General features: G+C 34.6%; 2 protein-coding genes across 2 annotated transcripts; both read right to left on the bottom strand.

Annotated features, from left to right (window-relative positions):
- Positions 1–4741: 4741 nt before the first annotated feature.
- Positions 4742–5962, bottom strand: LOC147547527 (F-box protein At5g49610-like). Its single transcript, XM_086665643.1, has one exon. The coding sequence runs from the start codon at positions 5960–5962 to the stop codon at positions 4742–4744; it is 1221 nt and encodes a 406-aa protein (XP_086521769.1).
- A 2021-nt stretch (positions 5963–7983) lies between these two features.
- On the bottom strand, positions 7984–9642 carry LOC147547526 (F-box protein At5g03970-like). Its single transcript, XM_086671163.1, has 2 exons — positions 8376–9642; positions 7984–8193 (listed from the first exon to the last, which is right to left on the bottom strand). Exons 1-2 carry the CDS (start codon positions 9626–9628, stop codon positions 8145–8147), a joined length of 1302 nt encoding a protein of 433 aa, XP_086527289.1. The 5' UTR covers positions 9629–9642; the 3' UTR covers positions 7984–8144.
- Positions 9643–12661: the final 3019 nt, after the last annotated feature.

Raw genomic sequence — 12661 nt, 5'->3', positions numbered from 1 at the left:
TACCTCTTTTTTTTTTGAGAAATCATTAACTCTTCTTATTTAATCATTATCTTTCTCCTCGCTCTATTTGTCTTTCTTTCTCTAACTACCTCAATCTCTCTTCCTACCACCACTTAACCAAACACAGGTAGAAAAACAAATGATGTATTAACAAAACAAAGCTTTACCCTGGATGTTATTTATATTTCTCACAACCTCTATTTCTACTTACCTAGTTTCTTTTTTATTTGCTAAATTTTAATTTGAATTTATATTTCCATACTTTATTCTAACGTTTATTTGAATATAATGTTATTTTATTGATTTGATTATACATTGGCTATGGAAAAACAATATTAGCTTATTTTTGCCCAACGTATCATGCTAATTTTTATATACCAAAAAGCGCTTTGTTAAAATATTACCAAACGTTCAAATTTAATTTATTTTAATCACTCAATTTTAAGCTCCAAAAGAAAAGCAGCTGCAGAAAATATTTGCTTGTCCAAATGAGGCCTAAGTAGTATTATTCTGGGCTCGATTTTATTTGTGGCTTATTTTTTTTTTGGCCCCTTGATTTGTAACCTGTTTCTTCTTTGGACCCTTAATTTTTATAAACTAAGAAAAGGCACTAATTTCTTTAAATGGTCAATCAACTTTAATAGTTTTCTTTTATTTTTAAGAGTTGGAATTGAATAACCTAGTTGAAGTGTAATGTTTCAACAAAAAAAATTAGTCGAAGCGTAATGAACATTCGTCTGACGTCTGTAATGCTCTAAGGAACAACATTTTGTATATTGCAGGTAAATGACCGAAATATCGCCACTCCATGCGCACAGAAATTTCTACTAGAAGCATAGGTCATTTTCCTCTACTTCTTTTGTTATTTTCAATGTGTAATGTGACACTCCAAACTTTAGCAATTATCGATATTGTCCTCACACAAGACCTTCGGGCTTCAGCCCAACGCATACTGGGTTTTGGTCTTGACGACGCCTAAAACAACTCGACACTTATTAAGCGTAAGCGTACGGAGGAAGGATGTGGGACAGTAGGACTACCACATGCCATTTTGAGTATCTATATAATAAAACATAAGGGAAAACGATTACTGAGACAAACATCATTTTTTAATAAAGGATATTGTCTAGTAGTCCTTTTCAAAATTTAAAATATAGTCCTTTGTAGAAATAAAGTTACGTATTTAAAAAACAATAATTGTTTCCTTCTTAGAAATAAAAACACTGATTTAAGAAATAATGAAACAAAATAAATTTCAAGGGTTGAAAAAAGAAATTGAAATCTCTCTCTCTCTCTCTCTCTCTCTCTCTCAATAGAATAATAACTAATTTAAGAGAAAAGAAACAAAAAAGTAATACAAAAAAATAATAACCAATAAAAATATCTCTCTCTCAAACAAACAAGTAATACAAAAAAAATAATAACTAATAAAAATATCTCTTTTTTTTTGTTGAAATCAAATACATTAACTTAAAAGTCTATTACAATATCCAAATTAAAAAGATAAACATAAATAGTAAACAAAGTAATACACCAAAATACAGAAATGAGGAATTGCGTAAAATAACTTCGTGTAGTGGATCTTCCTTTATTCTGTAGCTTAGACGTCTGACAGCTCTTCAAGATGATTACGTGAAAGTTGGTCTTGAGATTTCTTCCGATAGATTGAAAGATGTAATTAGTACCTGCCTTCCTGTAACATGTAAGATGGATTAAACAGACACCCGAAGTTCCAGATCGGAACAATGGTGTCTGTAGGGTGGAGCCAAAGGATGGTTCCGGGGTATCCAACCAGTATTCTCCGTATGCAGAGACCATATCCGTTCGAGTTCCACAAAGTAGAATTTGATCAGACACCTGGTAAATGGGATCGCCGTCATAGCCGAGTATAAATACTCGGCTAATTCGACAAAAGATCGCACATGAGATGCGACAAGGGGTAGAAGTGAGCATGTTAAGGACCTTGGATAAGTAGTTAAATCTATGCTAAAAACAAAAGCGAAAGAATACGAAAGAGATTGAGCTGAAGCGTAAGAGACAAAAGGTGGGCTACTAAGATGGACATACCTATGTGAATCGAAGTGTCTTCCGGGGTCGAAAGGTAAGTTAATGCTAATATTAAATCTCTTATAAGACATACGATACGAGCTCATGATCCATAAGGTTAAGCGATGGATCCAAATAAACATGAAATGATTACATACTTTACAACCTTTCTTGGAGATGAAAAGTAAGATGATAGGAGTTGGATTAACTTTAGAGTACCATTCAGTTGAAATAGAAGAGAAATTGGAACCTATGATATGATCATCGATTAACCGGAGTGGGAAGAAAATCCCCCTCCGATGGTGGACTATATGATTGTTAAACGGCATACAAGACTGAAATAAAAGCTAGGTACTAACTAATTAACCTAGAAAATAAAGATAAACAAGTCTATATTACTTCCCTGCCTATGTCTAAGTTCGAGAAAACTTATGCTTCTGCTTTGTCGTTGATTCATCGTTGCCTTTGAAGACATGCAAGACTGTCGCCGTCGAGGAACCGAAACTGTCTTCTACTCGATATTGCCCCTAATTGCTTCTTGGATTTGAGCTCCGGTAATTGATTTACTTAACTTTAGGGTTCCTATTAATATATGACGGTGTTCGGTGGAGATGATTAAGGTTAAAGATGGGAGAAGGTTTAGAGTGGTTTGTAAGTCAAAAAAAGGAGATAGGGTTTTGGATGAAGAGAAATGGATTTTATCAAATACAGATCTGTTGTTGAAGAAATTCGTTTGGATTTTGTTTTCTGATCTGGAATGATTTTGAGATTAGGTTTTCAGGTGGGAATAATAATGGAAAATAGAACTGTTAATGGTTGAAAATTGATGCTTCTTTTGCACATAGTAGTTGAGATTGAAAAATTGATTGATCTTTAGGTTGATTTGAGATGGTTTGGAAAGTTTGAAGGCAAGATTTGTCTTTTGCACTCTGTTCTTGGTAGGAAATGTTGAGATCTACTTTCTCTCTCTAAAGTTAGAGAGAGAAGCTCTGGTCCATCTTGTGATTCTCCGATAAATACCAACTTACTAATAAAAATATCTCTCTCTCAACTAAATTTCTTAATATTTGATTGATACACATGCCCGTGCCCTAGGGCACAAGAAATAAGAGAAAAGAAACAAAAATAATAATAACTAATAAAAATCTCTCTCTCAATAAATTATAACAATAAATTTCGTAACATTTGATTAATACAAGTGTTCGTGCCCTAGGGCACGGGACAAACATCCTTTTAATAAATGATATTGTCTAGAAGCCTTTCTTTAGAGCTTCTAGACAATATCATGACATGTAGTGTCTGATCCCGGTACATTTTGGGGTCTTGAGCACTTAGAAATAGTGTCTGATCCCGGTACATTTTGGGGTCCTGAGCATTTCAAGTCTTTCTGTTTTAATAATACAGGACAAAATGTGGTAGTAAAAACAGTTAAGAATGAATAGAACATTTGGATCGACTGGGTCTTGCTCAACAAGTACCCAAACGCTCACTTGACTCATCTTGAGAATAATAGATTAACCCATCGGACTCCCCAAGATATCTATTATCCTCCGTTGTTTCTTCACTCCTCAGCAAACTAATCAACATGCATTGGCCGCCATTTTCGCCAATCCTGGTATTGTTGTTGCTGTTGTTATATGCTAATATTTTGTTTCCTCTTACAAACCAATATAATATTCCATTACATATAACTATTCTTCTGTTAAAACAAGATGGGTTTGAAAGTTACTTGTTCTGGACATGAAACGCTGAAGACCTTCTATTCGCTTAACTTTGAGTAAAAGATTTCCATGGTGAAATCTGTAACTGGCTTTGTTTTAGAAGGTACTCTCACCGCCATGAAATTTCCTGCAACTTTCTTCTTTCTACTACTCTTAGATGATGATGATGATAATAGTAATGGTGGAACAAGGGATGTGTTTGAAGGTTTGGAGATGAAGCCGATTGAGACATCTTTGTCACGGAATTGTGGTTTTTTTCTTTCCAGCGAGACCTGCTTCCTGGTAAGTAGATTACCAACTTAATAAGTTATGTGACAAATGAAGTTGTTTGAGAAAAGAACCAAAGCATTAATTGAATCCAAAAAGTATCTATCTGATCAATGTTGGAATCCCAACGGAAGAAACTCGAAAGGTGATTGATTATTATGATTCAATAAGAGATTGGTGTCATCCTCATTATCTTTCAGTAATATAATTGAACGCCTACCATTATCCCATACCACATCAGCAAAGAACATCAATGGAGTATTCACGTTGGATTAGTTGTTCATGAAAGATGAATCAGAGAGCAAAGAGAGCCATTTTTGGAGACGCACCTGTTCTTGTGGATTGATTCTAATGCGAGAAGAAGGAAGATCTTAAACCAAACCTCGTCGGGTAAACAGCCCCGTTACCGGGGTACAACCAAAAGTAACATAGTTATTAATAGAAAAGCAATAATTAATTATGTGGAAGTTCATCAAGTATCAAATATACACTCCAGCCGTGAACTGGTAAAGCATAAAAAAAGACAATATAAATCCTATTAGCCCGAAAATGGGGTCCGACTACAGTGTGGCCGGTTCCCACTGGTCCAAATGGTTTTATCTTCACATGCCTGAGAGTTGATGTGACTGGTTCTCACTGTTACTATGAAAGAGAAAAGTAGACAATATACTAATAATATTCAAGTAGACTAACTTCAAGAACTTGAATCAGAGTGTCGTTGACGATGGAACTAGCACAAATGATGACGGAGGGAAACAATACGTGTCACGTCGTGGGCTCTTGAGCACTTCAAATAATCCGGTTTTGATATTGTAAGAAAAAATCTCATAAAATTCACGAAAGAATACTACATTTGGATCCATTAGGTTGATACCTATAATCTTTTTGTATGACATATCTAGTTCTCTAATCTTGTGAACGAGACGCCAGCCTCCAACAACGAGTCCCCAAACACTCAACACTCTCATCTTGCATTGGCAGTAGTAAATTAACCCCCGTGACACCCCAAGACATCGGTCATCGTCTCTTGTTTCGTCAGGTAAACTAATCAACCTACATCTATTTCTTCCTTTGAGATTGCATGCTAATATTCTGTTTCTTCCTACAAACCAATATAATATTCCATTGCAGTGAACTGTTCTTTTTTGGAAAAATAGTGGCAATGTAACTTGTTGTGGACACGAAACGTTTACTGACTTCCATTCACGTAACTCTGAGTAAAAGATTTCAAGGATGAACTCCGTGAATGGCTCTTCTTTCATAGGTACTCTCACCACCATGAAGTTTCCTGCAATTTTCCTCTTATTTTTTCTACTCTGAGATGATAATAGAAATGGTGGAACAAGAGAGGTAGTAGAAGGCTCACAGATGAAGCTGTTTAAGACATGTTTGTGACGAAATTGTGGGTTTTTGAGAGAGACCCATTTCTCAGTAAGTGGATTACAAACAAAATAAGTTATCTGATTAGTTAATCGATTCGAACAAAGAACTAAACCGTTACTTGAAGCTAACAAATACCTATTTGATTTCCACCCAGGGCATTCCTTGGGAAGAAACTTAAAAGAAAATCCATTATAATGATCACGAAAGAATTTCAGATCATCCTCATTATCTCTAAGATCATCTGTCAATAGTCTAATTGAATCACAACCATAGTTAACTGACTCTTCTAGATCGTAAAAGAGCATAGAAGGAGGATTCTTATTCATGAAAGATGAATCAGTGAGTAAAGAAAACCATTGTTTGGAGACACACCTGTTCTTATATATTGATTCTAATGGGAGAAGAAGGAAGATCTTTAACCAAATCTCATCCGGTAAATAATAGTATTCTTTACCAGAAGGAAGATCTCTTCTAGGTTTTTTTGTGTATGATCTTAAGCCATAGTTGTGGAGAACAACGGTAGTAGTAGTAGTATCTTTACTCATACTGTTCTGTTTGATGAAGGGGTGGGAAAAATTAAGTGTAGATTGCCACAATATACATATATATATATATATGGTGTAGAATTAGGAACTTGATATATTATTGCAGATTCTGCTTATCAAGTATCCGGCAGGTTAAGATATCCTTCAAAATTTTCTATCTCCTCCCTAGAATAAAGGTTGGACCTGGATGTATTGTTACTTTTTTTTTTGAAGTAAAGCCTTATATTGACATAAATACAGTTACAAGGAATAGTACAAGAAGAAACAAACAAAATCAGAACAGGTACTAAATTGTAACAAATTTAACCTCCGAAGGACTAAAAGTTAATCTTTAATTTTCCAGGGGCAGAATCGAGGCCAGCAAGATTATGTGCATCCTAGTTGGTTAAGTCGATTGCAATACGTAATCTCCAGATGTCGCTCGTGTATAATTGATTTGAGCCCATTGATTTGGTAACTTAATCTCCACGGCATGACTGGATCTACGGTCGTGATGAACTCTATCAAAATACCGAATGCAACCGGCATCAGGGGGAAAATAAAGAAAACAATACCGAACCAAATTGGACCAAGAAGAACCCGACCAAAAGACCCCGATTCTGAAAGCTTTAAAACAATAGAAAAGATCTAATTTTTCGTGAGGATAATCTCCATAATGAGGAATCAATTTTAAATATTTGTAAAACAATTGTGTGAAGAAGGCTCATGAATGTTAACGTTACAATGGATTACGATTATAGCAACATTTCTCTTTTCATCCATTGAAGACCGGAATGCAAAACTAGAGGAGCTCGATATGCTTCACGAAGTTACTAAGCAGATTGAGTTACAGAAAGGCTTGTGCTTTGCCTGATGCTAGGGCTTTGCCCGTGCAAGGCCTGATCAGACATTTCATGCTCGAGCTAGAGAGGCAGATCAAGGATCGTGCACATACGAAATTGTTAGAGGCTAAAGCTGGCTGCTTAGGTAATCCAACAAGGTTAGTTCTTGAGACCATCTTTTTTTTTCACCAACTGTTTTTCTTTCAGATATCTTGTTCAGAAAAGAGAAAGATTTCAGATGTCTCCGATCTTTGTTTTATCACGAAGTGAGACCTCTTGAATTAGTTTCTTAATGCTTCTTCGTATATTGATTCTTTCTGGAAAATGTACATTCTTGATGTCTGGCTCGTTGAGAACCAACAAAATATGTAGAAGTTTGTTTGTAGAATAGAATCGTTTGTATATTCTTGATTATATCGTATTTGTAGCTTCCGAGGAATAAAATGTCGACATATTTCGGTCGAAATGACCGAAACATGTCCTAAATTCACATCACCAAAACGAAATTTCCACCGAAATCTGATACGAAATTTCGAAACAGAGATTTAGGTTTAGGGTTTCGAAAGATTCTAAAATCATAACTCATGTAATACCTTAGTCGTTTATCTTCTACCTTTCTGTTAATTTGTTCCATCTTTCTTGACTACTTCTTCTCAAATCTTTTGTTCTTCAAGAGATTCTTCTCTTCTTTAGGTGATCTTTAACTTCAGATTCTGATTTAAGAGAGAGGAAGAGGGAACAGTCGGTTTCGGCTAAGAAGTCTTAGAAATGGGGATTAAGGGTTGTATTTAAAGGAAAAACAATTTTTACTACAAAACAAGAATGTTATGTTTTATTTCTGGTTAGCCCCCTAACTATTACTATTATAGCAGATTAGACCCCTAAACTAACTATTTTAGGTTTACATCTGATAAATAATTCAATGTACCCCCTAAACTAACTGTTTAATTGCAGATAAACACCTAACTTAACTGTTTTAGTACTAATAGAGTTAAATAACTCAATGTATCCCCTAAACTAATTGTTTTATTGCAGATTAATATCGAACTTAATTGTTTTAGAACTGTTTTATCATTCCGCAAATTTGTAAAATTTCCAAACATACCGAAACGTTTCCACGAAACGTGTCCACTTTTGGACCGACCAAAATTTCCATCGAAACCGAAATTTCATTCCGTGGTAGCCTCTGACTAATCAGACTTAACAAGAATAATATGATTAATATCAAAAACAAGGATTCACTCATTCAACTTTCAAGAATCAAGAAGACAAGTTACAAACTAATAAGAAACTAGAGTTTCTTCAAAAAATAAAGAATTGGAATTCAAGAGTTCACCACGCTTCCTCACTTTTTTTCTTGCTTAGTTGGTTCCATCTTCAACTCTATACCCATAAGAGTGTAAAAGAGTACTGAATAGAAAAGAAAGTAATTAGTATTTGTCGAAGTTCATCAAATATCAAACATCCACTGAAACGATCTGACTCTTGAAGTGTAACAAAACAATAACTTCAAGTAGACTAACTTCAAGAACTTGGATTAGAGTGGTGTTGATGATGGAACTAGTACAAATGATAAGTAAGGGTAAACATACATGTCACGTTGTGGGCTCTTGAGCGCTTCAAATTTTCGGGTTTTGATATTGTAGGATAAAATCCCTTCAAATTCACGAATGAATAAAAAATTTGGGTTCATTGGGTTGATATCCATAATCCTTCTGTATGATGTGTCTAGTTCTTTAATCTTGTTATCTAGATGCCTGTCTGTAATCTTGTGATTTAGATGCCAATCTTGATCAACAAGTACCCAAACACTCAACTGTCTATTATCCCATTGGCAATAGTAAATTAACCCCCGTGATTCCCCAAGACATCGATGTCCATCGTCTATTGTCTCCCCTGGTAGACTAATCAATCTACATCTATTTTCTCCTTTGAGATCGTATGCTAATATTCGATTTCCACCTTCAAACCAATACAAGATTCCATGGGAGTTGACTATTCTGTTTAGGTAAGATGGTGGCAATGTAACTTGTTGTGGACACGAAACGCTTACAGACTTCCATTCACCTAACTCTGAGTAGAAGATTTCAATGATGAACTCTTTGAATGGCTCTGGTTTCATAGGTACTCTCACCACCATGAAATTTGCTGCAGTTTTCCTCTTATTCTTTCTACTACTCTTAGATGATGACGATGATAGTAATGGTGGAACAAGAGAGGTTGTAGAAGGCTCACAAATGAAGCTGTTTAAGACATGTTTGTGACGAAATTGTGGGTTTTTGAGAATGACCCATTTCTCAGTAAGAGGATTACAAACAAAATAAGTTACCTGAGTAGTTAATCGATTCGAACAAAGAAGTAAACCATTACTTGAAGCTAACATATATCTACTTGATTTCCAACCAGGGCATTCCTTTGGAAGAAACTTCAAAGAAAATCCATTATAATGATCAAGTAAGAATTTCAAGTCATTCGCATTATCTCTAAGATTATCTCTCAATAGTCTAATTGAAACATAACCATTGTTAACTGAATGTCCTAGATTGTAAAAGAGCATAGAAGGAGGATTCTTATTATGATTGGTTCTATAGTTGTTCATGAAAGATGAATCAGTGAGTAAAGAAAGCCATTGTTTGGAGACACACCTGTTCTTATATATTGATTCTAATGGGAGAAGAAGGAAGATCTTTAACCAAATCTCATCCGGTAAATAATTGTATTCTTCTTCTCTATAATAATAATCTCTTCTTATGGGGAGTTTTTTCCTATATGATTGGAAGTCATACTTGTTGTTGTTGTAATTACTACTAATGATGTTCATATTGCTTCTCTGTTTAATGAACATGAATGGGAAAAAAAGTATACAAATTTTCAATCGATATAACTACCCTCCCTATTTTATAGCCTTGGGATTGTCCAATTTCGTAGGAGTTTTTAAATATCTTAATCCTATAGATTTAGGAAGTTGATATTTTTTAGGAGTTATAATAGCTTTATTTTTGGAAGAATTTGATACCCCTTAGAGATGATGATTAAGTTCTAATTTGGTTTATTTTTAAACTTTTCCATTAGCCGATTTGGTCAACTTTTATAGTTAGACCAAATTTTTCTCTCGTGGAAGAAGGGTCACTATCGGTTGCCGACACCTAACCAATGACCTGTTACCGGAAACTAACGTTGTTTTGGTAACAACTTCAGAGAAAAGAAAAAAAAAATAGAGCAATATTTACTTTGAGAAGCCTTTACTGCATAAATATTTCAAAAGTGTGTATACACGAGTTGCTTGTTTTTTTTTTGAATATTATAAATTATGATTGGAGGCATTCAAGCCGAAGCCTTCAAGATTGTTGACACTGTTGGAACCATTGACAATATAATCCAATGCAAATTTTAGGGCGTGGGTTAGCTGGTTCAGTGTCCAGATTCGCATGTATATATTCTTTTGTCTAAAATTGTACCTCCGAAACTTATTTCTAAGTGTCAAAATCTGAATTGTCTCTCTCTATCTTTTTCTCTCTAACTTACGTTCCAACTCTCAACCAAGTTGAATAAGTAAAGATAGTTGTTTTAAGTCATAGGTCTAATTTGATTCTATTTTTTTAGAGAGATAAAATCAAGAAGATGACTACGGTAATGGTCACCGACAAACGGCTATTACGAGCAACCTTTAATTTTCAAGAAGTTTGCTAAGTGAAAAAAAGCTAAAGGTAAAACAACTACAGTGGGTAGAACATCACAGACTAAAAGGAAAGAAATACAGGGCTCAGGACCTTCCTGCTTCTTTTGTAAAAAGAGTGGTCATGTGAAGAAGGGTTGTTCCAAATTCGCTGTTTGGCGTGCTAAAAACGGTATATTTTCGAACTTTGTTTGTTCTGAAGTTAATTTAGTTGTTGTACCAAGTGACACATGGTGGATAGATACAAGTGCCACTACTCACGTTAGTATCACCATGCAGGATTGCCTCCACTACCGAATGTCATCTGATGGTGAAAGATACCTCTTCGTATGTTAGAACTATAAGTCGCGGAAGCTATCGAACCTATCCTAAAAATTGATTTGATTATGAAAATTAATCGAAAAGCTAAGCCAAAATCAAATATGCGAACAGAATTTAACGAGGTTCGGCTTTAAAGCCTACGTCCTCGGGCGAACAAGAAATCTTTATTGAAGGATATATGAAGACGACTCACACAACCCGCAAATTCGTCCCAAGATGGTACCGTATAGAAATTAACCTTCTATACTAAATCTTCGATGACCGAGAAATTAAACACCGCTCAAAATTATGAACAAAATCTCTCTCACTTGCTCACTCTCTCTAGCTCTTACTCTATGAGTAATTGCTCTTGAGTTGTTTTGTGTTGTTGATGTGTTGAATACAAACACTCAAACCCCTATTTATACATTATAGCCACCGACCCATAATAGGAAGTAGGAATTTGTAACCAAATTTTGGAAACACCAAAATTTAGAAACCAATTGCAAAACCGCCATTAATAATTGGTGCCAATTTGCAAAACCGCCTTTGGTCACAATTCCAAAACCGCCATAGCTTCTAAACTAAACCGCCTTGAGTTATTGGAAACTGCCTCTCACATCGTAGGTGATGGAACTGTGGTTGAAGTGGAAGCTATTGGTGTCTTTAGAATTTAGTTATATATTAGTTTTTATTTGTATTCAGAAAATACTTTTGTTGTTCCGTCATTTAGACGAAACTTAATTTCTGATTCTTGTTTGGACAAATATGGTTTTACTTGTTCCTTTGGAAATGGATTATTTAGTATTTCTCTAAATTCTGATATTGTTGGTAATGGTAACTTAATCGATAAATTGTATCTATTAAACACCATAAAGTTTAATTGTGATGAAAACTTACATTGACTTGACTTGTAGCACAAACGATTAGGTCATATCTCTTAGTAGAGAATCAATAGACTTGTGTTAGAAGGAATTCTTGACTCCTTCAACGATTCTGAATATAAAATTTGTATAGAATGTGTTAAGGACAAACAAACAAACAAACGAGATTAAATTAATAGCCTAACCTTATGAATAATGATTATCAACATATATGCATTCAATTAATCGATAACAAATGTCAATTCATGATAAGCAACTAAAGAAATTCAAATCATGCATAAAACAGAAGCAATTTTGAAATTTCATTAAAAATTTATTAGACATTCATAATAAAAAAAAACAAATCTAAATATTTGGAATCAAGAGTATCCAAAAAATTTGTTACGGTATCTAAAATAAATTTGATTCAGCCAAAAATCATTCAGTGGTTCCGATACCACTTGTTGGAAAATTTCATCATTTATAAACATGAATCAAACATATTATTCACCGGGATGATGAAGCAAATTCTTTTGAACTAAGAGATATCTCTTTGATAATTTTGTCTGAATGGGAATAGAACAAAATAAGAGTTGTCTTCCTTTTCTTTGATTCAGGGATTTGCCTATTTATTCATAAACAACGACTCCGTGGAGTTAAATCAAAGCTTTGTCGGCCATGTATGTAGCACAAATGTTGATGTATAGCTCCTAATTCCGATACATTTTGGGGTTCGGAGCACTTTAAGTGTTTCCGTTTTAGTGTTATAGGACTGAGTTGATGCCTATAACCACTAGCCGCTTTTCCGTATCTAGTGTTCTAGATTTGTGAACGAGATGTCACTCTTGATCAACTAATATCTAAACACTTGGTTGACTCATCTTGATTTCGCAATAATAGATTAACCCATCTGACTCGCCCAGATATCGGTTATGCTCAGTTGTTTGTTCTCAGGTAAACTAATCAACTTGCATCGATCACCACTTTGTACCAGATTCAATAAATAGCATTACCTTATTATAATGATTATCAACATATA

Source organism: Eschscholzia californica, unplaced genomic scaffold (genome assembly GCF_041429995.1).
Source record: "Eschscholzia californica isolate CP2 unplaced genomic scaffold, dmEscCali1.0.p SCAF_3, whole genome shotgun sequence".
NCBI lineage: Eukaryota > Viridiplantae > Streptophyta > Magnoliopsida > Ranunculales > Papaveraceae > Eschscholzia > Eschscholzia californica.
Note: the sequence above shows the minus strand (reverse complement) of the source record. Positions and strands in the feature narration are given on the sequence as shown.